Here is a 25,796-nt window from a genome sequence, read left to right on the forward strand (position 1 = left end):
ATGTTCATTAATCATAGGGTGGCCTAGTCATACAAAAGCCTATAGAGGAGCCTATAGCCTAACCTAACCAGTGTGACAACATACAAATCAAAAACTCTACCCAAACATCTCTTTCATCCGCAAGATTTCCATTAAAAGGTATTTCATAAACTCTTTTGCGTATAATATAAGTGGTCATCGTGTCTATCCACGAAATAACGTTTCAGTCTGTAAGTGGAAACACACTCTCTTACACACAGAGGTCACCGGTGTGTCCTCTAGCCTATCTATTGAGCGTAACTACAGCCTGCATAAATAAAACTTGGTGAGCAGGTTAGGTTTTGGGTTAGCCTACACCTGGTTTGGGGTTTCAAGGGGGCAGGCTCGTGACGACAGACAGACACAAAAAGGTGGAAGTGAAAGTGTGCGTATCAGTAGCTCTGTCACACAGTAGTCTGTGAAGATGGAGAAGTTTAAGACGGTTCTGGACATCGCTACCAAGCAGAACAGCCTCGGGTTCGGGGCGGTGGCCCTGGTGACAGCGGGCGGGGAGCAGATATTCTCCGTGGCGATGTTCTCTTGTCCCTGCAACAACCTGAACTTCCTCTACGGCATGGTGTTCCTGCTGGTGCCCGCCCTGGCTCTGCTGCTGCTGGGTTACATCCTGAGTAAGAAGACGTGGAAGACGCTGACGGGTGTGTGCCAGCGCCGGACCGCGCTGTGCAGCTGGAGGAGGCTGACTATCGTCTGCACGGCCCTCTTCCAGGTGAGCAGCACCGCGCTGGTGGCGCCCGCCAGCTGGATCGCTGTAGCTCTGATCAACGGGAAATACTATGAGTGTGCGATGACCGGGACCAATGTGAGCGCTTACAACAAGCACCTGTGTGGAGAGAAAGACTCTCAGTTCCAGTGTCAGCAGGAGCTGTACAGGCTGCCCTGCGGGACAGGCAGCAGTATCCCGCAGATGGACAGACAGAATGTTCTGCTCACCCTGAAAGCTCAGTCTCAGGTCAGTGCTGCTTAACCTGTTTTAACTAACAAAGTAGTTCAAACCATTGGACAGTTCTCACCTGGATCAAAAGAAACACAGCCTTAGGAAACAGTTTTCCTTGGCTGAAGAGGTGCCAGTGAGCAAATGACAAGAAAGAAAATAATAGCCTACAGTAGGCCTAGCACAAATATAAAATCAAGGAAGTTGCAACAAGTAACCACGGAGCTTTGTTCGCACTGTTGCTACGCTGTAACTCCCCGTTTCCTGCCTCTCTCTCTCTCCCCCTCTGGGATCAGCGCTATCAGAGCTCCGTATGAGCACAAATATGGATTTTAAAACGACTTTGTTGGTTCAAAATAGTCCATCAGAGCATGCTTTCTAGGACTAGTTGTTAGGATCTCTTGATATTCAGCACAAGCGCTGTTGTTGGAGATGTCCTCTTGGCTTTGGTTGGATTGGGGGATGACCGCCTATGGTGCCTCCAATAGACACATCATCAGTTGTGCACCCCCCGGCCTCATTGAGCGTTTCGGCCTTTTATCACAATACACCCTCACCCGAGTCTGGCCCACCGCAGGCTGATCAGACCTGGGTGTGTGTCGCACTGGAGGCTCCATGAGGTCAGAGTTTATTATCAAAACGGTCTGTTACGTTATAGAGCAGACCGTAGGTGATTGACCAATCAGAATCAAGTATTCAACAAGGCAGTGTAATAACTTGCTGTTGTAGTATTTCATTTTGGTTAAATGTTGTGTTCTGTTAAGAAAGAGTGGTCCCCTTACCATGCAAGACACATTTCTGAAAAATATTCTTATAAAAGTGAAATCAAAGCCAAATCAAGTTGTGTTAAGAGTGTGACAGCATCACGTGCATCATCCTTTTACAGTCTGGTATCATCCATAAAAAAAAGTCTGGCAATAGCATGAGAAAAAAACAGATGGGTTCATTTTTTTAATTTAACTCAGAAGAAGTTGCTGGCCCCAGATCACATATTTGAAGAAAAAAACTAAAAGTATAGGAATTGATTCAAGGACTAATTCAGAGCCATCTTTTATAATCACCCATTTTTTATTTAAACTTGAAGATCTCTTTATGCTTGCATCCAAGCAATTTCTGTCAAATGAATAGTTTTAATGTTATCAAATCATTGAGTGAGGTGGCCAAAGTCTGTGCGCTTCCTTTTTGTGTGCAAAAGTCATATTTCATATTCAGATCTGAGAAAGAAAAAACAACACTTGCTGTAGTCAGGGACATTGACCACAGGACAGAGACCTGTTGGCATTTAGACCGTTTCTTGTTACTTCTTGTTGTCAGTTGGAGCCATTAGCTGCATAAAACATTGCTCTCTTTTTTTTTATCCTTTCGTTTCACCTATTAATGTGTGACAAATGTCTATGTGGCTTTCTCTATCCCTGATTCTAAATCCATACTGTGTGACCACAGATTCTGGGTTGGCTGCTCGTCGCCTTTGTCATGTTGTCCAGTCTGCTGCTGACCTGTGTAGCTCGGTGCACCTCCCCCATCAGTTACCTGCAGATCCGCTTTTGGAGAGAGTATGTTCATGAAGAGAGCAGCCTGATGGATTCGTACACCGCCAAACACGCCAAACAGCTCGCTGAGAGGAACGTGAAGAGCTTCTTCAACAAGACACCGCCTGAAGAAATCATCACCCCTTCCAACAAGGACTGGGAGAAGATCTCCTCCCTCTACACGTTCAGCACCAAAGACAACTACTACAGCACCTTGCACCGGGCGGTGGGGGACTGGCAGGAGGCCGACAACGGGATGATGAGGTTGGCTTCGGTCAAGTTAAATGAGCCCGCTGGCGACACCCCTGCTGTTCTTAGTTTTGTAGATGACGGCTCGGTGTGACGAGATTTTAAACAAAACAAAGCTAAGCTGTCTGTACTCCAAAACAACAAACTCTCTGGATCTGCTGTCTCCACACTCCTGTTCATGTTCCACACTATAACATCCATGGATCCACACCGCTGTCTTCTGGCAAGTCACCTCGCAAGATTTCAAAACGAGATTTTTCCATCTTCCGAGAATGTTGTCAGACACTTAGAACAATAATCTGAGCCTGTCAGCGGCAAACACTTTTAGTGGACGCTGACTGACGCTGAACATTTGTCCTGTACGGTTACATTGCAGCTCGGTTCACAGCTGCCGGTTACAGCGTTCTCGCTCAATGTTGGACCAATTTCAAAGATAGCTGTTCACATTAGTCAAATACACACAAGTGTGTGGGAAAATAGGGTTGAAAATAGGATGAAAAATACTGAAATTCTCATTTAAATATAGATATAAAGGATGACACGACTGAAAGCAGAACAGTGTGAAATCAGGATTCACTTGAGCCTTTATGCCCCTAAATGACTGGGCTGAAACAGGAAATGGACCACTTCCTGTGCACTGCTGGTAGACTGCATACAAACAGTATACATGTACATATTCAGCATGTGAGCTTCAGTGATGAAATGAATGTATTCATTTGTGACAGCCTGTACAGTCATTGTAAAACTCAAAGTGATGGCTTTAATGATGGTGTGGCTGTAGCAGCAGCATATAATAATAATAATAATAATAATAATAATAATAATAATAATGATGTGCTTCTTATGTTCACTGCTTCCTGTATAATGCACTGTGAGTGATTCAGTCTGAGTACTTCACTCTTGTGGTAATGGAACAGAGAAACCACCAAGAGGATGTGCTCACTTCCTCACTCTGCTGCTGATGCTGACTGCCTCTCTCTGTCTCTGCAACAATGGCACTGTATGTTCTCTACCGAAACATTTCAACGGAAGGAATGAATGCTGTCCTTCTGCACGATTTTCTGCACGTTTTGTTTTTCCCCTGTGCACATTTTTTTAAATTCCAGAACAAAAATGGCTGATTTCATCCTTGTTGAATGATGATGAGACGTGTTTATTGTGTTTGGTGAGTGTGTGTGCATGAAGGCAAACAAATCCGGTTGTCAAACTTCTCACTGCGTATAAATGAATGACTGCTCCATATAAAAGTGATTAGAAACAGAAGCATGACGCCTTCGTTTCCGTTTCTTTGGTGTGTTTTTTTTTTTTTCCAGCATGAAAGGGTTTCATGTTTCATGTTGCATTCCTTGCAAGGACACAGACTCACAGTCAGGAAAACTAGACCAGCATGTTTTTTTATAATTGGAGAGGGAAGCATGTAAAGAGGGATGCACATGAAAACAGAGAAAGGGAAGTGAAGTGCAGCTGTACCTATCTCTTTAGTGGCAGTGCAGCAGGGACTTCCCTCTGCAGGCGGAGTCTGAAGAGATCCAGAGCCAGCCAAAGGGAGTGGCTCAAACAGGCTTGGCAGATTTGTTTTGTCTTCAGCTGTGAAAGAACACAGGAGAACAGGGATTGACTGCAACCACTCAACTTTTTTCTCTTTTCACTTCTTTTCTTTTCAGTCTTTCACTTTGGTTAATTTGTCGTGTAGTGCGTCTGAAACCTCCCCGCTGATGCCATGGATAACTTCCAGACTGTCCTGCGTTTCTTCATGAACCAGAAATCCACCATTGGCTACAGCTTCATGGCTCTCCTGACTGTAGGTGGGGAGCGAGTCTTCTCCGTGGTTTCCTTTCAGTGCCCGTGCAACCACGACCAGAACTTTGCCTACGGGCTGACCTTCCTGCTGGGCCCGGCTGTAGTGCTGCTGGTTTTGGGTCTCTTGTTCACCGGCAGGTTGTGGAGGCTCTACACTGGCTGCTGCCTCAACCCCATGAAGCTGTGCCCCCGTGGGAACTGCTTGGGCCACCTCCGGGTGTTGATAAGCATTTTCTCTGGAGCTTGTGTGGCTCCTGTAATGTGGCTCTCCGTGGCCCTGCTCAATGGGACCTTCTATGAGTGTGCGGTCAGTGGTCTGGATGATAACCTGGTGGTGGACCTGTTCTGTAAAAACAAGACGTTGGTGTGTCGGGAGGAGCTGGCCCGAGTGCCCTGTGAGCGTTCCAAACTGACCAGCGATGAGCGCATGGAGCTGCTGCTCATGTTCAGGGCCCAGTCCCAGGTAAGAGGCACGCAGAGAGAGACCCACCTGTTGATGGGAGTTGATGATGTCATAGTGATGTCATAGGGGTTAGCTCAGCTTGGGTTTAGAGACACAAATGGAGGTACGGAGTTCAAAAGATGAGGCTGTTTACTACACAGGGAGGGTCTAGTAAAAGATGCTATCCAGTTGAATTATGGGAAATGTAGGACCCAGTGGGGTTTGAGCCATACTAGGGACTAAAAGCCAGGATATGTCGGGTTCTGACGCTTCAATTTTGACCATTCTTTTTTATCGTCTGAATTTTGTCTGTCTCTAGACATCCCTAACTTTATGGAATTACAATACTAAGGTAAATGTATGCAGTAAAGGCCAAAAGGATATGTATATGTTGTTTCATTTTAAATGAATCTAGTTTAATTTTTTAAATATATATATATATATATATATAGGTTCTGTGTGTGTGGCGTGAAGGGGCTACAACTTACATTTCATTGTGCAACTCTGTGTTGTATAATGACAAATAAATGAACCTTAAATTTTGAAAATCTTTACACTTGACTTAATATAGCTATAATATAAGTTATTCTACATGCAAACAGCTATAATATAAGACAGGTCTGAATATAGATCATAGTTTTTCTATAGGTTTCCTGGTAATTCAATAAATAAATAGTCTACATGGAATCCTGGTTAGCTCACCTGGTAGAGCAGGCGCCCATATGTAGAGGTTTACTACTCGACGGAGCAGCCACGGGTTCGACTCTGACTTGTGGCCCTTTGCTGCATGTCATTCCCCCCCTTTCACGTCTAAGCTGTCCTATAGAGATAAATGCCCAAAATTATATTATTATATTATTAAAATAGTAATGAAATAACCACATGGTAAATCCTATTTCTGTGAACTTCTGTGTACATTTTATATTTGACAAATGAAAAGTAGTGCAAAATGAGGAAACGTGAAGGATCAGAACGTGTCGTCCATATGAGCTACATATTGCTGTAACGCAGTTGGCTGCTGGTTACTTCGACATTGCGATATAAACTATTTAGAAAAACTCGTTTTGACAATGCATATCATCATTTTGCCTAGCCTTATGTCTGAAGGTGTTTTTTTCTCTAAGCTGCTCTATTCAACTGCAACCATCTTCACCAAGGAAAGTTGTGTTTTTAACTCTCTGTTGATCGCCAGACAAAGTCAGTTGATGAATACAGAGAGTTGATTTCTCTCCTATATTGTAATCTGGCGGAAAAGCTCCAGAGAAAAAGGTAGTAAGTGGACCTTGAGTTGAGTTTTCATCATCAGTGTTACACCCTAACAAGAAAACATTTATGAAAATCACTTCAGATTACTGGCTGATCAAATCGTAATATCATTAACACTTGGACAACAACATCGGTTACAGCTTGAGTGTGAAAGTACCCTTAATAGTCTTCAAGCACCCTCATGAGTGTAGGGCATGTTAAAGTTAAAGTGTATGTATTTAAATATGTATGTATTCCCTTGTGGATTCAATAATGCTGAGTGAGCATCAGTCCATCTCATCCCTGTGTGTCTGCAGATCCTGGGCTGGTGTGTGATCATCACCGCTGTCATCGGGGGCCTCCTGGGTACCTGCTACAAAAACTGCCGCTCCAAAGTCAGCTTCCTGCAGCTCACCTTCTGGAAACGCTACATGGAACAAGAGAAGGAGCGCTTTGATACTCTCGCTGTGGAATATGCCACCAAACTGGCCGACAGAAACCTGCAGAGCTTCTTTGAGAACAAGGACCCCGCTCCGTTCCCTTTCCCCAACCACAGGGCATGGGAGGAGATCTCTGCATACTACACCTTCACCCAGAGCGAGCAGTGTTACAGCACCCTGCAGCGCTACGTGGAGAGGACAGACAGGGACTTCCCAGAGAACAAACCTGTGTTGGACATAGAGTATGGTGGAAGCGATATGCACTGAGAAACAACTGACTGTGGTGAGACTGTTGTTAAGTATTCATCATTGTTGTTATTTAACTCTAAGTCTATTTTATGTACAAGATTGACTCAGGATAAGCTATGCCAGACTGCCTCTTCACTGACAAAGCTGCCTTTTCACGATGTTACTCCAAAGAATGATATTATTGCCACACTGCAATTGTACAACCACTATTTTATACACACTAATTCTCACTACCGCTGCAACACTGCTGCATCTTTTAATAACACTACATGTTTTAAAATCATGTCATGACCTGGTTATTATTTCTGAGAATAATTTACATTTTATAGATGACTCTATTTCCTTAGCATACAGCAGAAATATATTCACATTACTACAAAGTAGGGCTGTCAGCATTAACGCGTTAATCGCGATGCGATTAAGGGCCGAGCATAACGCGTACATTTTTTTTAATCGCATTAATCGCATGCCGCCATTTATTATTTTATTTTACACTTCACTCGGCTTCTATTTTGACCCTTTGCCGCACCGTGACTTATCATCAAGCTGCGATACTTCCTCCTGCTGCAGGCTGCAGGCATGATGGAGAAAGACGGCAGCAACACAGTTCTGAATGGAGCTTTTTATTTTCCAAAACTCCTGGAAGTCGAAAGCCATATTCACATTGTGTAAAGCCGAATAAAATATCACCGAAGCACGTCAAGCTTGAGCTACCACTTACGAGTTAATTAACGTGACTCAGGTTGATGCTACCCACTAGCATGCTACCCACTCAGGCAAAACAGTATTTTGGAGAGTGCTACTTGCCGACCTGTTGATGAAACCAAATCCCAAAAAATGACTACAGCTCTTGTGAAACGGGTGGCAACTAACTGCAGACCTGCCAGCATTGTAGAAGACTCAGGTCTTAAAGACGTACTACGGTTGGCATGTTCTGACCTGTCTCTTTGCCGTCGAGGGAGACAGTAGTTTTCACCATACACAGCCTGTATGACACGGAGAAAGCAGCCAAACTGGAACTGCTGCAAGGTGCTGCAAACGCTCATTAACTGGTGATCACTGGATGTCAGTGAGTAATCAACATTATTTAGGAGTTACTAAACACTATATTGACTCTGGTAAGGATAGGGATTTTTTTTTTTTTAGTTAGGTACTTGGAGGAATTGTGCAATAATGACAGATTCACACATTTTTCTTTTGTTTACAGTAAATAAATAATAAACAAATACAAATCTTAAAGTAAAGTTCATAAAGTAACTTTCTTTGCATTCATTTGATTCCCAATCAAGATCCACTGATAAGAATGGCTTTACATTGTTAATATGTACTTCAAAACATTTCTGAAATGCAAAATAATAGAATTTTAATCATGTGATAAAATATGTGATTAATCGCGATTAACTATAGAAATTAAGCAATTAATCGCGATTAAAAAAATGTAATCGTTTGACAGCCCTACTACAAAGTTAATACTTTTATACAGACCAGTACGGAATACTAGTAGTACTCATAGTGTCAAATCACAACAAGAGTTATCTCAGGACACTTCACAGATAGAGTAGGTCTAGACCACACTCTATCATTTACAGAGACCCAGTAGTTTCCCACGAGCAAGCATTTGGTGTGACCGTGGTGAGGAAAAACTTCCTTTCTCGAACAGACCCGGGGTCTTGGTGGGCGGATATCTGCAGCTGCTGGTTGGGACACAGAGACACTGATATAGATATCTGTTTGAATCTCTACTCTTTCTATACTCCATCTTCCTTCCTTTCAGTAGACATGAATCAGGGTGCAATATGGCTTTTGGCCACACACACTGGCTGACATTTAGCAGCGGATACAAGCCAGAGGGGGAACAGGTACTTTTACAGCAGCATTTTAGGGGTTGCTACAAGCCTGTGGACTTTTTTGGGGGTGTTTTTAATGGAACTTGGACTAATTACCTGAGTTTTTTTTTTTTATATACCGGTATTTGTTTTAATTCTGGCCCTGGTTGTATTTTTGCTATATAATGAATCTAAAAACTGACAATGTGTACAAAATGCATGAAGTAAACTGTAATACTGCATCGAGTGTCTCTTGTGTTTTTGTGTAATATGTGAGAATTAAGGCAGCTAAAGCTAGCCACTTTAAACCTGATGCCTCTGGATGGTGTGCTGTATCACCTGAGTTGTCATGTTTGACAGTGAAGGACGCGTTTATCGTGATGATGCTCTGTGTAATTACCCTCCTGACTGATGTGCAGTCTTTCAGCAAAGTGAGCCTGATGCCCAGCCGTGTTACAGAATCACTGTGCAGCTTTCATGACGAGCTTTTACTTGCATCCTTGTGTGTCCTTAAAGGAACACGCCGACTTATTGGGACTCTAGCTTATTCACCATAACCCCCAGAGTTAGGCAAGTCCATACCCTTCTCATCTCCGTGCGTGTCGTAACTCTAGCTTACGTTACGTTACGTTAGCTAAGCCTAGCACAGATCCTGGAGGTAACCGGTTCCAACTAGCCTACTGCTCCGAATAAGTGACAACATAACGCCAACATGTTCCTGTTTACATGTTGTGATTTGTATAGTCACAGCGTGTACAAATAACAAGGTCACTATGCTTTTACTATCTAGTAATTGTTGACTCTATTACTCCAACTCTGAGCGAACTCCATGCGAACTCTCTGCTCCTCACCACAGGGCTTCAGGTGCTGCTAGCAAATCACTGTGCTAGGCTTAGCTAGCGTTGGGGGCATCAGACAGAGTTACAACACGCACGGAGATGAGAAGGGTATGTATGGACTTATCTTCTGGAGGTTACTGTGAATAAGCTAAAGTCCCAATAAGTCGGCGTGTTCCTTTAAAGATCAGGATGAGAATTACAGGTACAGAACTACAATAACATAAGGAATATAGGAAAGGAGCGCTGTGGAGGAAGGTCTGGCAATGCAAGACTAAGTCCCTTTCCAAAGGTTGATGACTATGAACAGCCAGCTCTTAAAGTCGACAGTACAAGTATATCCACAAAAACATAATTAGAGAATTATTTATACAACTGCAAAACTTTCTATAAGGGACTGTTCGTTATTTATATAAAGTGCCACCGGAGGAGTTTTGGGATCTTTAGTAAAATTAGACTTGACCCTCCCTTCGCCAGTAAATTTTTTTCAATGACCCTCCAAAATGATTGTGAAAAGAGGCATGACCCTCCTCATCAATTTATGGATGCCTTCTATACTGGTTAGCACTACTAACTAAAATGTAACAGTGGACAATCAGTGTTGGACCTACAGTCTGTTGAGATGCCTCTCCAAACACAGAAATGAAGTGCAATCACACCATAAAACGTTAAGACACGTTAAGAAAATAAATCAGTATTTTGCCGTAATCCAATGACACGAAAAAAAAGTAATCCACAGTGATCAGTAGATCCACAAAAAGGTAAATGATACAGTGTATCCAGCAAGGCCTATACGATCGTCACATTCACCAGCCAGCTCCAAACAGGTGAACGAGGTGAACTTCGCCGTTTAAACAAAGTGGAATAAACGTATAAAAGTCCAAATCTACACAAAACCCGCAATCAATTAGTAAGCTGACATCACATGTATATACATGGCATTTAGGAAACCTTTATTGCAACGTTGGCATGACAAGATGTCCAGACATAGTGCAACAGTCATTTTAGTTTTTTGCGTCCTGCTGCTCCCATCGTCAGCCAGGTAATATTTGTTTTACTAAAGCAGTATATGAAATCATATGCATTACCTACCACCATTTAGTTGTTTTGTGTTATTTAAAATATTTATAAAATGTCTGGTCATGCCAAACATAATTATTCCACTCATTTTTTGAGTCATTTTTCTGACTCAGCAAACTCATGGGTCAGACCCATTTTGGTAGCGGGGGCCGAGACTGAGAGCTACATGGAAAAATATGCACCAAACAAGCCACTTTGAAATTTTGCTGTTTCATGAATACAAAAAGCCCCCCTCCTAGACAAAAAAATGTTGGGTGACCCTCCCCTCAACAAAGAACAAAAATACATGACCCTCCCCTATTTTCCTCCGGTGGTCCATTCCATAAATACCGAACGGTCCCTAATTGGGAAACACCAGCAGTGAGTGGTACACTAACCGTACCTAATGTTTCCTACCATGAAACAATCGTATAAAAGCTTTTTTATATGTTTTAAAACCAGCATTGTTTACTTGTATTACTCAGCAGTTCTCCCAATTTCTTGCCTGGTAAAAATCACTGGCATGCCTGTGAAGTCAGTGGTGGTTTCCCACTGAACCTGTTGCTGTGATGTCTCTGCCTTTGTTTCTGCATTCTTTTGCCATAAAACATCTAAACCATGCTGCGTGAACACATTTCCTGTTTGGATGGTGTTGATCGTAATGACAGTTTCTGGGCAACACGGTAAGTTATTAACCTGTGAGCTAAAGCCTGATCACACTCTCTGGAAAGGACAGTTGGTCCTGAATTCTAGGCTGTTGTCACCTTTAGAATGCTCTGTAATATATAATCTGTATTTCCAAGTGAACTGGTGGAGAACAAGCTAATACCTGCTACAAGCCTGTGGTCTGTTCAACTATGTTTTCCCTGACTCTCTGTGGAGTCGTTCCATAATATGGCCATCCCAGAAGCGTCCTCCAAGGCCTCCCTTGTCGACAGAAGGCCTGAGTGAAAATCATAAGGACCGCAGCCACAGATACTGGGGAAGCTCTGGCAGATTACTGGGTCAGTCACTTCTTTTTACAGGCTGGTTTACATATGGACTGTGTTATGGGAAAAACTCAACAACTCCTATGAAGGAACAACTTCATGAAGAAGGTTTGGGAGGTCTTGATGCTTGATGACTTACACAAAAGCATTAAATCTCCATCGAGGAGAATTTAGGATTAAACAGTACAGTACAGCAGGTGTTAAGTTTAGCTGAAACTCATGAACCCAAACACCTCAGCAAAGACAGTGTCAGCCTGTCCATACTGCAGTAGAGCTTATCCTATGTGTGTGTGTGTGTGTGTATATGAACGTGAGTGTGTGTTATGTGTTAACTTCCTCCCCTGACCTGAGCAGGATGGGAGTGCTTTAGGCAGCACTGTCCTATCAAACAGCTGTTACGTTTCCCATTTTCTACTGAGACACAGAGTGGAACTACTCCTCTGCCTGTGGACATCTGCAGGTCATGACCTACTGCTGTTATGTTGGACACTGCCCTGAATGAGACCTGAGGTACCACTGTGTCATCTTACACATTGCATGACTTCATAAATTGGAAATAAAAGGCATCCTGGGGAGTTGGGTGTGTACCTGACCTAACCCTGTTCCCCTGTGCTAAAGGATCATTCCCATCAGCCACCACAGGGGGAGGGGAAACCCAGGGTCACAGCCATGACCGTTAACATACTGTCTTATGTTATGGGGCTACTAGTCTCGCGTTGGCCAGACCTTCCTCCACAGCTCTGCGAAGGAGGGTCTGGCTAGTCTATACAGCATTCAGGGATGGGAGAAAAACGTGCTCTGGTTTATTGGCATTTCTTAAACCAATCACAATCGTCTTGGGTGGTGCTAAGCACCGGACGGAGCCACGGTGCCTCTGCTAAATAGAGATGCACCGATTACAACTTTCTAGGCCGATTCCGATTTTCTTTGAGTTAGGCCAGCCGATACCGATTTTAGCCGATTCCGATTTCATTTTTTCTAACCACTTTACAGCACACACAAATATTTATTTTCTATCTTTTCTTTTATAGAAAATGTTACATTTTGCATAGAACATTTTTTAAATAGATAATTGATCGCTATAAAATACAACTATATAAATGACTCCTGGTGTGGGAAATTAACACATATCTAAAGTGCAATGTTATGGAAGAACCATTTCCTTCTTTTCACATCCAATATCCAACTAAACAAATGTGATATATTTAGCAAAATAAACTTCTGTATGTATGAAAACAGGGAAAACAGGTAATAGCAATACAATAATAGCCTATATAAATAACAAATAAAAATAAATATAACCTTAATGCAGTATAAAGATATTTATCAAAACACACACACAGGCCTGTTTGAACGTCAACAGTAACGTTACCTAAACAGTGTGTAGTTCCTTGTTTAGCAAGTTTGCTTTATTTGTCATTGTGCATAAATGTGACCAATACTGTCAACAGGCTTATCTGCTAACGTTAGCTACCGACGGTTACCTCGGAACAATCCAGCAAATAGACGGTACCCTAGAATGCCGTTACCTGAAACAGATGATTTAACGTCACCGCTCATTTTACACACAGTTTAACAACAAAACTAAACTCTTTAAAGATTACTACGTTTTTAATGTTGGTTTTGCATGGTAAGTTGTTGGTATGCACCCCCACTGACATGGAAAGCGTTTTAAACAGTAACGTTAATACAGCGTGTCGGAGGAATACAGCGTCTCCTACAGCGGCCAGCGGGGCGTCAGAGGCAAAGGGACCACAGCGTTTGCTAACGTTAGCTTCTTGTCTCATCTGGGGTCTGATAAACAGTAAATTCATCAAAGTCAGTGTGCACAACGCTATTTTCCGATAAACTGTAGCTGTCATATTTCACGGGACCCGCGTGACTGCGGTTTTCACGTTCCAGTTTTTCAGCCTCAGAGGGGAGAGAGAGAGAGAGCGGCTGGCTGTTCGAGCCGTGTACGACTTTATGACATTTCATAAACAGCTGATTGAGCGGCAGTGCGCCGCTGCTACATGCATACAGCGAAAACCCTGCATGTGCACGTGTGGTGTTCCTGTTACGCGATGTAAATCATGTGGCGCCCGAGTGAATTTGACCGGCATAAAATCGGCATATGTCAGGTCGCCGGTCATGGCCGATGATGTGAAAATCGGCAAATTCCGGTCACCGGCCGGTCAATCGGTGCATCTCTACTGCTAAATAGTCTCAGGAAGGAACTTGTTTTGGTGGAACATGTGCACTTTCAAAAGTTGTTTTAGTTGCGCAACAGAAAACTCAGATTGGACAGATCCCAGAAATGAAACTTTGTCAATATAGACTATGGGGCTAGATATGACAGGACATCTGTGGCTGTTGTCCTTATGATTTACACTTAGGCCTCTGTATTGACTCAACTACATCTTTCATTTCACCACATACACAGTATTTCATGAAAAGACACAAGAGGGAGCCTTCTCGTTAACACTGCATTACTACGGAGTAAAATACAGAATATATATCGAAGTATCAATATTATCTTTATCTTTATTATCCTTGTTTTATTCAAATACTGTACATCTCCACTGTGTAAATGAAGTAAACAAATATGTTTTGTTCATTCATTCATCAAAATATAAAGTGTTTGATAATTCAACTTAAAAAGCTTTCATTCAATTTTATTTATAATTAGTCATCATTATTTTACACTACTTTCAGTACTTGTTACAGTATACAAGAAAAAAGAAAAACCCTGATTGAGTATCAGCATGTATATCCATAAAATAAAAACTATGAAACTATGGCAGTATGAAAACAAGAGGAGTTATGAAACAATAAACAACACGTCAAATGCGAGCGTGGCAGTCTATTGTTGATATTAATATGGAAGATGGAAGTGTGATCAAATACATTTCTTTTAAATTGATTCATAACTTTAATCCCTTTAAACAGTTTTCTTCAGTTTGTAAACAGTTTCATCCTTCAGTTCCTCCCTTTGCCAGTTGGTGGCAGATATGGAGGCTACACAAATACTGTAATGCCATTGGTTTGGCAGTTAGTTTCAGCCAAACGGAAGCATTATTAAACAGAGATTAAAGGAACGGGGGGGCAAAAGCAATGGGAGGAAGAGAGCAAAGTCTGATAGTTTTACAGAGTTGAAAGGAAAGCAGAGGAGAGAATAATATCAAGACTTGGACTGTGACACACTGGACTCCACAGCACAGTGTTCAGATTCAGAACAGGTCAGCACAACACAGGTGGATGTTATACTGAGGCCAGAGCAGCTGTTACTTTACTGTCACAAATATGAGAAGAGAAAGGCCTTTAAATATGATTCAAAACCTCACTCAGATATAAGTGTGATCTAAAAGATATTCTGCAAAAGAACCCAAGAAATTGAGTTATCGAGTACTATTTCAGTATCTTAGACACGTTGATATGATTAAGAATATATGCATTCAGTTATTATTTGTAATTATTATTATTAGGCCTGTGTTAGGCTATTTAGAATTATTGTACAAATGAGATATTGTGATCCACACTCCACACCAGCAGTCGGAGGTAATGCACCAAATCGCTGTTTATAGAATATAGATATAGATATAGAGCCAACTATATCAAGTATCCTGTAAGCCCCAAGACAAAAGAAGTTTATTTTAAAATGATGAGTAATATTTATCCATCCAACGAGCTGCTAAGGAAGAGATTCGGCGTGGATCATAACTGTAACTTTTGCAAAACTGAAATTGAAACTACTGATCACCTGTTTTTCCATTGTATGTACTGCGAAGCCTTTTGGGAGGATTTACAGGACTGGCTCTCAACCAAAATCCAACTACTCACTCCTCTCACAAGAGAAAATATTGTCTATGGTGTTACTATGAAGGACATTAAGACTGACTTGATTTTGAACAATATGATATTGATGGCAACGTTTTTCATCAATACCTCCAAATGGAGGAAAACAAAGCCCCTTTTTTTCTGTTTTTAAGTTGGGACCTTGTAGCCAATCATCTTTGTGCTTTCCAACTAATGAAAGGGAAACATGCAAGATCTCTCCTCCATGCTTATAAGGAGATGAATGTGTTTGAGGACCCCCCAGCAACCACTAAAGAAGTCAGATTCACTATGATAATTATTTATTTATTTATTTTTAGTATTTTTTTTCTCTATTCGCTTTCATTTTTTACATATTTTTTTTAATACAATTTAAGTTATCCTTTCTATCCTGTGTGCCTTGTATGTATGTTTAGATATGTTAACGCCGTGTTTTCTATATCTTTATATTGTAAATTAATTTTCTCAATAAAAAAAAAAAAAAAAAAAAAAAAAAAAAAAAAAGGACCGTCCATGATGCAGACCAAAGCAGTGGCTGAGAAAAGCAACGCTGTCATCATCATGTCTCAGTAAAGTTGGTAAATAATTGGTGAATAAAGCAGAAACGCCGGCAGTTGCAACGCCACATGTTCAGACATCTCCGCTAAACAAGAATACAACTCCATACATACTAAATGAAATGCTACACCAAAGCCGGTCTACTTAGAAATTATTTGGCTACACACACAGCTAGAGAGCTGCAGCCGTGCCAGACCAGAGAGGCAGAATCACGACATCGTCGATCACCATTGGGCAGGTGAAGCAGTGCACGCAGCAGCCGTGTGTTAGCTTAGCTTAGCTTAGCATAGCGGGATGATTGGTCTAATTTACAGATAACCAGCAGCCACGCCAACATGACGGACTACTCTGAGGAGCAGAGGAATGAACTGGAAGCGATAGAGTCCATCTACCCGGACTCTTTCACAGGTTTGTAACGTCACACAGACAGCTAGCTAACCAGCGTTAGCTCGCAGGCTAACGCTGGTTAGCTGCTGCTAAAGGATAAACCAGCACTCGAAAATGAGTGTTTCCTGTGGAACCAAGTGGTTTCAGTGTGTGGTCGCTGTAGAGTTACTGGAGCTGGATGTCAGACGTTAAGAAGTTGTTACAGCGGGCCTTCACTGGGACAGACAAGTACGTTACAGTTACACCAAACTCCATTCAGATTCTGAGCAGTGGTGGAAGAAGTATTCAGATCTTTTACGTCAGTACTAATACCACACTGTAAAAATACTGCGTTGCAAGTGAAAGTCCTGCATTGAAAATGGTACTTAAGTAAAATTCTGTAAGTATCATCAGGAAAATGTATTCAAAGTATTTCTAGAAAGTGTGAAGGATCCAAACAGTTGTGTTTAATGGTCTAATCATTTCAGCTGGACTTGTAGGCCGTTGTATTGTTGGCTAGTTTTATTTAGAATAAAACATCAGATTTGATAAACTACATGTGTTTTGTGTGCAGAAATCTTAATGTGTAAAGTAACTAGTAACTAAAGCTGTCAGATGAATGTAGTGGAGTAAAAAGTACAATATTTCTCTCTGAAATGTAGAGGAATAGAAGTAGAAAGTGGCATGAAAAAAGAAAAGACTCAAGTAAAGTACAAGTACCTCAACATTTGGACTGAAGTACAGTACTGTAATTTGTCTTGGGCAAGAAGTGCTGACAACAGCTGCATACAAACACATGCATTAGTTATCAATCACACAGTTTGTCACAGACAGTACAATACATGGCAATATATAACAAGACTACAATGTACTTCACAAGAAAAATAAATAGAGATCCTCCACTAGTGAGAGGATATTGCACAGGCCCTGGTATAGTGGAGTATTGCACGTGCCTATTATGAAATAAATTGCGCATAGTAAGGGAATTGCACGAATAAAAGAATGCAAATTGCCGATATAAGAAATTGAACAAAGTGAGTAGACATACACAGGTTACATAGGTTAAAGCCAGCCCAGTGTTACTGTAATGAGGACTGGACTGGTTGTTTGTTCAGTAGTGCTATAGATGTGGGGACAACTGAAAGCTTAAAGGCTCTGACACACCAACCCGACGGCCGACCGTTGGCAGAAAAGGCAGTCGGACTGATCAGTCGGCAACGTCTCTCAAAAAAGTGCCTCGGAACACACCGAAGAGACGCCGACTTGAGCGTACGTTCTGCGTGTGCGCGAGACGTAATACGTCTCCATAACAGCAGGCGGCGCTAATCCGCATTGTTGCCCAAAAATGAAAACCGGAAATGACGGAACATCTCTCTAGACATAGTAAACACAGAACACGCTGTCTTCAGTCATTGTTTTCATCAGAGAGTGTTGATAGTAGTCAAGAAGGATCGTTGTTGTCATTACTCGCTGAACGGAAGAAAATACGATGGCTAGTAATAAGAAGATACTGGCGTTGTCAGCTCTCGGGCTTCTTCTTATGGAAGAAGCACTGATTCGCTAGTCAAGGGTTAGCGCTCCACCAATGAGATTGGGCCGATTGATTCCGACTGCCCACTGGCCGATTCAACCAGTCAAATCGTCCCAAATGAACGCCGACGACACGGAACAGACTCGAGTCACCGACCTCGCCAGACTGTCTGACCGGCCGATAAGTGGGTTGGTGTGTCAGCGCCTTAAGGTGGTTGCTATTACACCTACTGGCTCTATAGCGTCTGCCAGATGGGAGGAGTTGTGTGATGGAGCTTTCAGGATCCTTCGTGCATGTCTGATTACGATGGACTCAAAGGTGATGTGAGGAGGGGATGGGTGTGAATTTTTTCTTTCTTTTTTTTTCTTTCCTATGACTTTCATTGCTGTTTTGATCATGTAAAACACAGCAGGACATGAAGATGCATTAACAGCGTGTCTCCCATGGTGACGTAATGAAGGTGTGATGACGATGTGTGTTTGTAGTGCTTTCAGATGAGCCCACCAGCTTCACCATCACCGTGACATCAGATGCAGCGGAAAACGGGGAAAGTGAGTTTACTGATGCGTGTGGCTGCAAACTGCCATCCATATCACACATGACAGTTATGAAGTCTGACAACTTTTCAAAATGAGATTATTTAAGAGGCGATACTCAAGCTATGACAGAGTTGTGTACGCTGGGTCAAGCTCAGGTTTTGTAGCGTGTTTAGGAAAACGCGCTGCAAAACCTGAGCTTGATCGTTGAAATGTAGCGACGTGTGATAATACGAGCGTTGTGTTTTTTTTCCCGCAGCCGTGGAAGCGACACTAAAGTTCACATATGTGGAGAAATACCCAGACGAGGCTCCGCTGTGGGAGATCCACTCCCAGGAGAACCTGGAGGACAGCGACGCCGAGGACATCCTCACCTTACTGCAGCAGCAGGTTCGTCCATCTCAACTCAATATGATGGCCTTTATGGTCCCCGGTCCTGATCCTCTATCCACTGCTTGTCTGTCAACCTGTGATTTAGGGCTGCACGATATGAGGAAAATATGCACAATGCGATCATTTTGTTGAATATCGCGATAACGATATTACTCGCGATACATAAACGGATATTGAAATGTACTCATTTCTGCGTTATGCTGCTTTCAGTATTCTTACACAATACAAAAAATTGCTTGTTGAATTTAAAACTCATTAAAGGAAATTATTTCCAACCTTCTTTTATGGACATTATTATATTGAATATAAAAGGCACCACTAAAAAAAAAAAAGTGACAGTTACATTTTAAAGTGCCGTTTTCTACCAATATTTTCTTTGAACTAACACTAAAAAAAAAAATCAGTTTTGTGTCTGTCGCGATGTGTCGCAGCGTTTCGCGATGCGTTTATTGTGCCAGTTGATATTGCGATGACGATACTGTGCTTAGTCTCATTGCCAGACCTTCCTCCACAGCGCTGCAGAGGAGGGTCTGGCTAGTCCACACAGCATTCGGGGATGGGAGAAAAACGTGCTCTGGTTTATTGGCATTTCTTTAAACTAGGGCTGTCAGCATTAACGTGCTATATAATAATAATATAATGCGTTAATCGCGATGTGATTAAGGGTCGAGCATAATGCGTACATTTTTTGTTAAGCGTATTAATCGCATGCCGCCATTTATTAATTTATTCTCACTTCGCTCGGCTTTGCGTCGTGCCTAAAAGGCTACTATTTTGCCGTACTTCCTCGTAACACATCCTGCTGCTGCAGGGATAGCAACGCGGATTTCGGTGCCTCATTCTGGTGCCACTGATATGTCTACACTTCTCTCTGATGGTCTGAAACAGACGTTACAGGAAACAGAAACACCGCTGCACGTGACGCTAGTGAATACTATACTCGACAGCAGCTAACGTTAGCCTACCGCTAGCTAGTTAACACTATACTCGACAGCAGCTAACGTTAGCCTACAGCTAGCTAGTTAACACTATACTCGACAGCAGCTAACGTTAGCCTACCGCTAGCTAGTTAACACTATACTCGACAGCAGCTAACGTTAGCCTACAGCTAGCTAGTTAACACTATACTCGACAGCAGCTAACGTTAGCCTACCGCTAGCTAGTTAACACTATACTCGACAGCAGCTAACGTTAGCCTACCGCTAGCTAGTAGCTGGATTAAACACGGTTACAATGCTGACAGCTAACGCTAAACGGTGTAAAGCGTGTCTGTATTTCACTGTAGAGGATTCCGACACCAGGATGTAACAATCTGCAGCTGCTGTTGTCTGAAAACACAAATGGTGCTTTCAATGAAACTGGTAATTTACAGCCTCGTGGTGCATTCAAAGTTGTTGTTGTTGTTGTTAAATTCAAATGTGTGACTAGATTAAATATATAATAAACAAATATAAATCTTAAAATCAAGTTCATAAAGTCACTTTCTTTGCATTCATTTGATTCCCAATCAAGATCCACTGGTAAGAATGGCTTTCCATTGTTAATATGTACTTCAAAACTGTTCTGAAATGCAAAATAATAGAATTTTAATCATGTGATAAAACATGCGATTAATTGCGATTAACTATAGAAATTCAACGATTAATCGCGATTAAGAAAATGTAATCGTTTGACAGCCCTACTTTAAACCAATCACAGTCGTCTTGGGCGGTGCTAAGCGCCGGACGGAGCCACGGTGCCTCTGCAAAATGGTCTCGGGAAGGAACTTGTTTTGGTGGAACATGTGTACGTTCAAAAGTAGTTTTAGTTGGACAGATAGTCTAGCTAGCTGTCTGGATTTACCCTGCAGAGATCTGAGGAGCAGTTAACCATAGTCCTCAGAAATCCACCAGAGTTTAGAACGCCAACACAAAGAAAGAGAAAGGGGGGACGGGCATCCGGCCCAAAAGATTGAAATTCGGCAGAATTTCCATCAGCAACGGCATAATCCCGGAAGTGGAACGTTGTGGATATAGACTAGCCTGTGATCTGCAGCAGGGTTGGTTACCGTTCACATTTGAATCAATACCGCTACCTGGAATTCAGTACTGGTACCTTTTTTTTTCTTTTGGTATTTTTGTGTCTGTACAAAACAACACGTAGTCTCGCTCAGCTCTGCTCACGGCAAAGCTCTCAAGTACCCACATTTGGCACCAATTAATTTGATGTGAATCGGTACCCTAAAAAGTACCTCGTTTGGTACCAGACCCTAATCTGGAGTTGTTCAGCATTTTTAGATTTGAACTGCCAATCGGTATCTCCCGATCTGTCCGTCAGTGTGATGAACAAAATGTGTGGTTACTCTGCAGGCAGACGAAAACCTGGGCATGGTGATGATTTTCACCCTGGTGACGGCCGTTCAGGAGAAACTCAACGAAATGGTGGATGTGAAGAAAAACAGACGAGAGGAGGAGGCGCGGCGGAAAGAGGCCGAGGCAGAGGAAGCAGAGAAGGTAGGAGCAGGAATGCTGAGATTAATCTTTTATATATGTATCATTTAATTTCAGTCATGTTTATCATGGGCAAATGTTTTCTGGAACAGAGGCTTTCCTGTGAGCTCTGAAGTTGCTCATCTTCAGGTTCAGGACAGTGTTCGGAAGTTCAGTTTGTTAGGTTAAGGAGGAATGAATGTGGTCACTGGTAGTATATGATGATGTGTGTGTGTGTGTGTGTGTGTGTGTGTGTGTTTGACAGGTGTTGTTTCAAGGCACAGTGGTAACCATTGAAAACTTCCTGGCGTGGAAAGCCAAGTTTGAGCTGGAGATGGCCGAGCTGAGGAGGAAACGACAGAAAGAAGAGGAGCAGGCAGGGAAACCCAAACTCACCGGTAAACTCAAAGACACTCCTCTGTCCGGGATCCCAGCTGATCTCAGCCCAATCACACGTGGATTACATGAACGTATGAACTAATGGAAGTGTAACGTGTCCCTCACCAGGTAAACAGCTGTTTGAGACCGACCACAACCTGGACACATCTGACATCCAGTTCCTTGAAGACAGTGAGTGTTTTTAATACATCATGTTATTAATCAAAGTTTTTAGTTGTTTGTCATCAAAATCTGTGTTGCCCGTTCACAAACTGGTCCTTTTTCATGAATATTTACCATCACCATCAATTCCAAGTATTCCTTTTGGCTTTTCGCATGAACTGGAGTAGACGCTCCATATTCATGCTCCATCTTGAAATACGTTAGGCGGTAAGGGACATACAGGACATACTGCTCCGCCTTTCGCGTTTTCGCTGTCACATGATAAACTCACAGGTGCTGCTAATGCTGCTAATGGGTATCGTAGCTTCCCGGCCCCGGGGAGTTTGAAGAAGGAAACATGGAGGACCACACGTATTCAACATCCAAATGTCAGGAACAGGAGTCGTCGTCTTCTTCTTCTGAAGGCTACCGTAGCTGTAATACGTACTTCGAACTGTGTGGTGCGAGAGAGTTGATTGCGATATATCTCAACGCTAGATGGGAGGAATTCCTACACATTGGAACTTTTAAAGCTTTAATGAGTAACCTTTTGATATTAATAAACGTCCGTTACATTCAAGTCATTGTCAAATGAGTTGCTACAAAGCTAATTAAGACTATCCGCTCTCTCTGTGTTTCTCAGTATGACTATGTTCAGAAGATTGTGGCGTCCGGTGACTTTACCTCGCAGAAACTTGAGTGAAGATAATGACCTCTTCTGAAGAGTCCATGTTTTTTTTAATCCTCCGTGTCCTCCTTGGCTACTAGCGACTACGTGGAGGAGGGGTGGGGATGGTGCGCGATCACGGAAGGCTTGTATCATGTGGACGCGCCGACAGTGTTGTTGTCATTACTTTGAATTCCTCATGGGGGCGACAGAAACCACGCACTGTAGCTTTAAGAGTTTTTGTAGGAATGAAAATAATTAGTTTAATTCAGGACTTTTTAAATTGTAATGGACAACATTTTAACATTCACATTAATTCCAGATTAGGGATGCTGCTTTAGGTTTTTAATTCTGACCAATAGCCGACCCTGGTGAACCGATCATTAACCGTTAACCGACAAGCAGGCAGCGGAGTCCCAGTTCACCCGTCCAGGAGACTCGGGACATACAGTACGTACTCCCCCCGTGCTCTGTGTCCGCGGGCACCTGCAGACTTGTACCGCTCGCACAGCCATGATGTCACGTGCATTGTCGTGGACACATGTAGCCACTTTACTGGAAGCACTTTGCGAGTCTGTGCGAGGGACACGAGTCGGTGTGTGTGTGTGTGTGTGTGTGTGTGTGTGTGTGTGTGTGTGTGTGTGTGTGTGTGCGCGCGTGCGTGCGCGTGACGGCTGATTTAACCCGCCAGTCTCCATCCGTAGAGTGGCATGTGTCACGCAGCTCTCCGCTGTGAACGCCATCCAGCAGAGACACGCTAGCAAGTTGACAAGCAGTTAAAAGAGATTGTAGAGCCTCTTTTTATTTTACAATGCACAAACCCGTCCTCAGCAATGGTCTTTTTTTTGGTCCAAAGAGGTTGGAGACTGCAGTGTAGACTGCACAGATTTGGGGTGCTGTTGAGCATTTTAAGAATATCAAGCTCCTAACTTGAGTTCAGAGTGGAGATTGGTTTGTTTTTATTCTAACACACACCTGCTTTCTTCCTCTGCAGCTGGAAACAACGTTGAAGTGGATGAGTCCCTGTTCCAGGACATTGAGGACTTGGACTTGGATGAGGACGACCCTGACTTTGACCCTTTAGAGATTGGGAGCGATGAGGACTAAAGCAGGACTTCTGGGGATGGACAGCACCATCTCTGGAGTCAGATCACCTGAGCAGACCCAGTTCCTTTTCAAAGACTCTGACAGCAGTTGGAGAGGGAATCTTCATAAAAAAACAACACATACATAATCATCCACCAGTGTTCATTTCTCTGCCTGAACTATTAAATTGACCCAACAAACGTGTGACTTGGCTCCGGTGCTGTTTGACATGCAGGACATCCAGAGACAGGCCAGAAGAGGGCAGCAACGTCTCAAATATTCAGAGAGTTTACTGACATTAAAGTAGCAAAGCCCCAATATAGAAATATACTTCAGTACAAGTACTGCAGTCAAACTCTTCTTTAGGTCAAAGTAAGCAAACTATACAAAACTATTCACTATTCATGACTATGAACATGAAAAGCATGACTCATTATGGAGTTTTAGGTGTGGCTTTATTACTGATGTAAACGGAGTGTTTATGTTGTCCTTATGAACACTTTATATATACTGTTCAAATGTCACATTCTATAGTCTATTAAATGATCGTGAATGGACTACATTAATATTCAATTCAAATACATTTTATTTATCCCCTGGGTTTTGAAAAATGAGCAAGTAAATGTAAGAATTACTCAGCGAGCTGTGACTCGGATATTTCTACTGCGCCTTTCTACCTCACCGGACAAAGAGCTTGAAGAAGAACGTGTGGGGGAGTAAAAGCTGCAACGCATTGAAATAACTGACTCATTGTAGATAAAACCATTGTTAAGTGCAGTTTAAAGAACTAAAGTCCAAACACTGATGCTCTGATTTGATTTCTAAAATACCTAGTCTATATCTGCGATGTTCCACTTCCGGGATTGCTCCGTTGCCACTGGAAGTTCCCCCGGATGTCCGTCCCCTTCCTCTTTCTTTGTGTTGGTGTTCTAAACTCTGGTGGATTTCTGAGGACTATGGTTAACTGCTCCTCAGATCTCTGCAGGGTAAATCCAGACAGCTAGCTAGACTATCTGTCCAATCTGAGTTTTCTGTTGCACGACTAAAACTACTTTTGAACGTACACGTTCCACCAAAACAAGTTCCTTCCCGAGGTTATTTAGCAGAGGCACCGTGGCTCCGTCCGGCGCTTAGCGCCACCCAAGACGATTGTGATTGGTTTGAAGAAATGCCAATAAACAGGGTTCATACATTTTGAAAAAAACCTGGAAAAGTTATGGAATTTGAAAAATGCAAATTCCAGGCCTGGAAAGGTTTTGGAAACATAAAAAGTCATGGAATTATTTTTTAACACAGCATAATAATATGTAATTAATAAATGTATTTCACGTCGTCTTGACCTCAACGTTCTACTCGGGGCGCGATATTACGAATCCCGCTATGAACAACATAAATTGTCATTCATTTTATTGTTAAACCTCTGAGGGAAAACTTTAACAAAGATTTGTATTCTTATTGTGTAATGTCGAATGACATTTTCAGGAAAACGTAGTCATGGAAATTTCCCGAAAAGTATTGGTTAAAATGCGTATGAACCCTGATTAAACAAGAGCATGTTTTTCCAGGAATGCTGCGTGGGCTAGCCAGACCCTCCTCCACAGCCCTGGACATGGGAGGCTACTAAATACCTAATAAGTCAAAGCTTTATCATCTGTTGAGCAACGTAACATTCAGTGTATCAACAGGCCGTCTGTACTCTACACACACGCATGTATGCACCTCACAGTGCCCTTAAGATGAGTTATGATAGATATGTTTAGCTACAAATCTCACAATGCAATGTTTCACTTTTGATGAACTGTAAAATAAGATAAGTCATATGTCAGTACAGCAGTCATCACACTCGACAACGAAATGAAGACTTTAAACTTCTCAAACGCATCAGGGTTTTATGTTTCAACACAAACACAGAGAAGACGTTCCTGAATAACATACAGTCTGATTCAAAATATACATAACCTACATCTGGCAACATGATCATAAAACAGAAGAGAAGAATCTGAGGGAGCGAGGAAGTCTGTGTGAGAGATATCAAACCGTTCATCGTCATATCACAGATCGTTACATCTGAAAGTGATGAGGACTCATCTGTTGTCTGCCTGTTCACACCGAGACAACACGCTTTCACTGTTATTCTTATATGACCATCAATGTCACAGACTCTTACTATAGCAGCCAAAGAACATATCATATTTTACTACAAA

The 25,796-nt window shown here is 42.3% G+C and overlaps 3 protein-coding genes across 3 annotated transcripts; all 3 read left to right on the top strand.

The window, feature by feature from the left end:
• The first annotated feature begins 367 nt into the window (after positions 1-367).
• On the top strand, positions 368-4,011 carry calhm6 (calcium homeostasis modulator family member 6). Its single transcript, XM_078253642.1, has 2 exons — positions 368-988; positions 2,414-4,011. Exons 1-2 carry the CDS (start codon positions 443-445, stop codon positions 2,840-2,842), a joined length of 975 nt encoding a protein of 324 aa, XP_078109768.1. The 5' UTR covers positions 368-442; the 3' UTR covers positions 2,843-4,011.
• Positions 4,012-4,114: 103 nt separating this feature from the next.
• On the top strand, positions 4,115-8,992 carry LOC144520041 (calcium homeostasis modulator protein 5-like). Its single transcript, XM_078253644.1, has 2 exons — positions 4,115-5,011; positions 6,553-8,992. Exons 1-2 carry the CDS (start codon positions 4,469-4,471, stop codon positions 6,940-6,942), a joined length of 933 nt encoding a protein of 310 aa, XP_078109770.1. The 5' UTR covers positions 4,115-4,468; the 3' UTR covers positions 6,943-8,992.
• A 7,222-nt stretch (positions 8,993-16,214) lies between these two features.
• On the top strand, positions 16,215-23,796 carry rwdd1 (RWD domain containing 1). The gene is made up of 7 exons (XM_078253645.1): positions 16,215-16,413; positions 18,388-18,453; positions 18,698-18,828; positions 21,180-21,323; positions 21,565-21,697; positions 21,807-21,869; positions 23,501-23,796. The coding sequence occupies exons 1-7, from the start codon at positions 16,341-16,343 to the stop codon at positions 23,611-23,613; spliced, it is 723 nt and encodes a 240-aa protein (XP_078109771.1). The 5' UTR covers positions 16,215-16,340; the 3' UTR covers positions 23,614-23,796.
• The last annotated feature ends 2,000 nt before the right edge of the window (positions 23,797-25,796 follow it).

The sequence above is a fragment of the Sander vitreus genome, chromosome 6 (assembly GCF_031162955.1).
Source record: "Sander vitreus isolate 19-12246 chromosome 6, sanVit1, whole genome shotgun sequence".
In the NCBI taxonomy this organism is placed as follows: Eukaryota; Metazoa; Chordata; class Actinopteri; order Perciformes; family Percidae; genus Sander; species Sander vitreus.